Source organism: Populus euphratica, unplaced genomic scaffold (assembly GCF_000495115.2).
Source record: "Populus euphratica unplaced genomic scaffold, PopEup_1.0 scaffold158.1, whole genome shotgun sequence".
In the NCBI taxonomy this organism is placed as follows: Eukaryota; Viridiplantae; Streptophyta; class Magnoliopsida; order Malpighiales; family Salicaceae; genus Populus; species Populus euphratica.
Window position 1 is genome coordinate 417,074 of NW_011499913.1, and position 3,239 is coordinate 420,312.

At 33.5% G+C, this 3,239-nt stretch overlaps 1 protein-coding gene across 1 annotated transcript; it reads right to left on the reverse strand.

The window, feature by feature from the left end:
* Nucleotides 1–1,010: 1,010 nt before the first annotated feature.
* Nucleotides 1,011–2,996, reverse strand: LOC105134310 (shikimate O-hydroxycinnamoyltransferase-like). The gene is made up of 2 exons (XM_011038665.1): nucleotides 2,580–2,996; nucleotides 1,011–1,942 (listed from the first exon to the last, which is right to left on the reverse strand). Exons 1-2 carry the CDS (start codon nucleotides 2,994–2,996, stop codon nucleotides 1,028–1,030), a joined length of 1,332 nt encoding a protein of 443 aa, XP_011036967.1. The 3' UTR covers nucleotides 1,011–1,027.
* Between the last annotated feature and the right edge of the window lie 243 nt (nucleotides 2,997–3,239).

Genomic DNA, 3,239 nt, shown 5'->3' on the forward strand with positions numbered 1-3,239 from the left:
GTCACGCCTACCTGCAACAATGTAAACATTTATATTTCAAGTAAAAATAAGTGAATTACTCTTGAATTGAATTCATTGCAGCAATCACCCTCTATTACTATTTCACTTATCTTTCTTTTATTAAAATTTATGCATTGGCATTATCAGGTTAAGGTTGGTTAATTGTTCGTGATTTTTGCACCAATCTCCCTGGTGCGTTCATCTATACCTCACTCAGTAGAGACTTCTTGCCTTCTTCTTATTATTGGTTCATCGGTAAAAGTTACTATAAATTATTCCTTAATAGTATATTTAAAATCATCTAAATTTAATTCAATTAAGATGTTTTAATAAAATCTCATATTTAAAATTATTTTAAGCATCACGAATTGAACTTTAAATGAAATCCAATCTCTAAAAATAAAAATAATATAAAAATAAATTACGTATAACTTCTCTATTTATTATACTAAAATAAAAGTTAATGTTAAAACTAAATATTCACCTGTCATCTTTCTTTCTTTTTTATCACTATTCTCCCTTTTGTCAAGAGTGAATATGCATCATTATTAAAACCTCAACTACAGAGTCACCAAAACACTCTTCTCTTCCCATTCTATTGTATATTATTTGTCCTTAATTTTATGGCTTGTGTGGTCTTGTAAAAAATAAGACGATGGACAAAAACCCCTAAATTAGGTCTAACAAAGGCTGAACATGCACCATTATTAAAACCTCAACTACACAGTCACCAAAACACTCTTCTTTTCTCTAGGATTATTTGTGGTGTTGGCAGTAATAGTGATAAGGATAATATAAAAAATAAATTAAATTAAATTTAGTGTTTCAAACATATAATTAATTTCAATTTATTTATTAATTAAATTCAAATTTAATACTATAATTAAATTCAATTACAATAAAATTAGTTTCAAACAAACTTTAAATAAAACCATTAAATTCTACATCAAATAATCATTAAGTGTGATGTTAAAAAACAAAACACACAACAAATTAAGTTATATCGTATAAATCATGAACTTGCGAATTAGAAATCGTAGAAGAACTCCTTGAAGAGTTCCATGTGATTGCTTTCTAAGCAAGTAAATATCATTAAGCTCCCATCATTACTTGGGCATCGAGCAATGTATGCCATGCCCTCGAAGCCAACAATTGCTGGCCCCATAAAATAAGGTCGACCCCAACCAAAATCAGCATCATATATCGGCATTGCCATCCAACTCACAATATTGAGGTTTGGACTCTTAAATGTGCGTGGCCCTCGCTTCAAAGCCTCTAAATCAGCCTGGACTTGCAAATAATCAATGGCTGATCTCAAATATTCATTGTCCATTCTTTTCAATGCTCCACGGATTTTTGCTATGGTATGCACCAATGGCTTTGATTGGATTTCGCCTGATAAACCTAAGATCGCTGTTGTGAAAAGAACATTGCCACAGTATCCGGCTGGCAATGGTGGGTTCAATCTAGATCGCCCATCTGTTGGAATATGTAATTTTGTTGCTTGGTCGTTTGTGATTCCACGGGCCTTGCAGGTGCATTGCCAAATATGTGCTGCTAGGATTTCAAAGGTGCTATAGTTGATAGTGCCATCAACAACGTCTTTTCTAGACTTGTTTTTTAGGGTTCGGAGTTGATCTGATGTGATGGTGAGGATTTTTGCACAAGTGGGTTTAGGATTTGATTGGATTTCTAGGGTTGGGTCACCGGAGTGATGGGTGTTCAAGGGAGGAGGGGGGTCGTATTCTACGTGATGCATAGCAGGGATAGGCGGAACTCGAGCATCAAGCAAGGTACGGTCAATGAACGGTGGGGTGGTAAGAGATAGTCCTCTTGCTATTACAGACCATGAGTTGATAAAATGGATTGCAGAAGTTCCATCTCCTAAGATATGGTGTAAGCCAACTCCAAGACATACTCCTCCACATTTGAAGAATGTTGCCTGTTAGCAACATACACAGCACCGAAATCATAAGCAGAAAACACTTTTAAGTTTCTAAAACTCAATACAAATTAAAAAAAAAAGTTTTTTTTATTGTACTTTAAAAAAAAAAACTAAAATAATACTTTGTTCCCTAAAAAGATGTGAAATTGCAAATAGAAATATATGCATATTAATTTATTAAACTTGTTTTCCTATCAAAGAATGAGAGATGCATGCAATGATTGTTGACAATGTAATTAAACACATTAAATATGGAAACTAATATATCTATTGTTATCTCTTTTATCAAGTCATAGCTATAAAAGCTGTTTAATATATCTCTCCTATTTCATAAAAAAAAAATCTAACTTATTTAAATGCAAAAATATTTTTTTAATTTAATTTATCTCAACGTTCAAATAAGATCCGAGTGAGTAAAAAATATTTTATAATATGCTACTTTTCATCTCAAATCTAGCGTAAACCCTAAAAAATATGCAAATCCTTTAACTCAATATATTCTACAATTAATCCTTGCACATTCTTCACATATTATATTATGCGTACTTTGCCTTGCATTGGTTAAAAATCATGCACAACACAAATAATTTCAATACTTTTGAATAAAATCCAAAGACAGCATCAAAAACCTTACCTGTAACAGTAGTAGAGGATAGGAAAATATGTTTGAACGATCAACATCTGGAATGAACTGCAGCATCTCAATGTGGGGAGTAAAATCCCCCAATTCATCAATGGTAGATCTTGTTTCAGCCTCGACAAATAAAACCCCTTTGGCGTTGCACAATATCGACATTCTACCATTTTCATCCTTCTCTAACCTCCCTGCCACATGGTAGAATGGCACAAGAGCCTTGCTCAGGGCCTCCTTGAGCACTTGAGGGTTAAAAAAACTGGAAGAATCATTAACTGGCTTGTAGAAGTATATTGTTGGGACGTGTACAATTGGCACCAACAGGTCCAGATTTGAGCTCCGTAGGCTTTTTTTGGGTGTCTCTTCGGCAGGACGTACAATAGCTGACTCTTTTATTCGAATATCAACTTTTACCATCTGCACAACAACAAAATCCTGTTAAAGTCCTGTTGATATATATATATGTTGTTTAAATTGTTGAAAATCAACTCCATGCTCTAATCTTGAAATAAAAAATAGAGAGAGAGAGATTCCTCATGCCTTGCGGCCTTATACAGACAATAAAATTACTTTTAGGAGAGATTCCTCATGCCTTGCTGCCTTATACAGACAATAAAATTACTTTTAGCATTAGAGGGCAAAAAAAGCTTCGTCCCAACC

Coding starts and splice junctions, on each gene's coding strand:
- LOC105134310 (XM_011038665.1), bottom strand. CDS start 2,996: ATGGTAAAAGTTGATATTCGAATAAAAGAGTCAGCTATTGTACGTCCT. Junction 1,943..2,579: donor ATCCTCTACTACTGTTACAG/GTAAGGTTTTTG, acceptor TGTTGCTAACAG/GCAACATTCTTCAAATGTGG.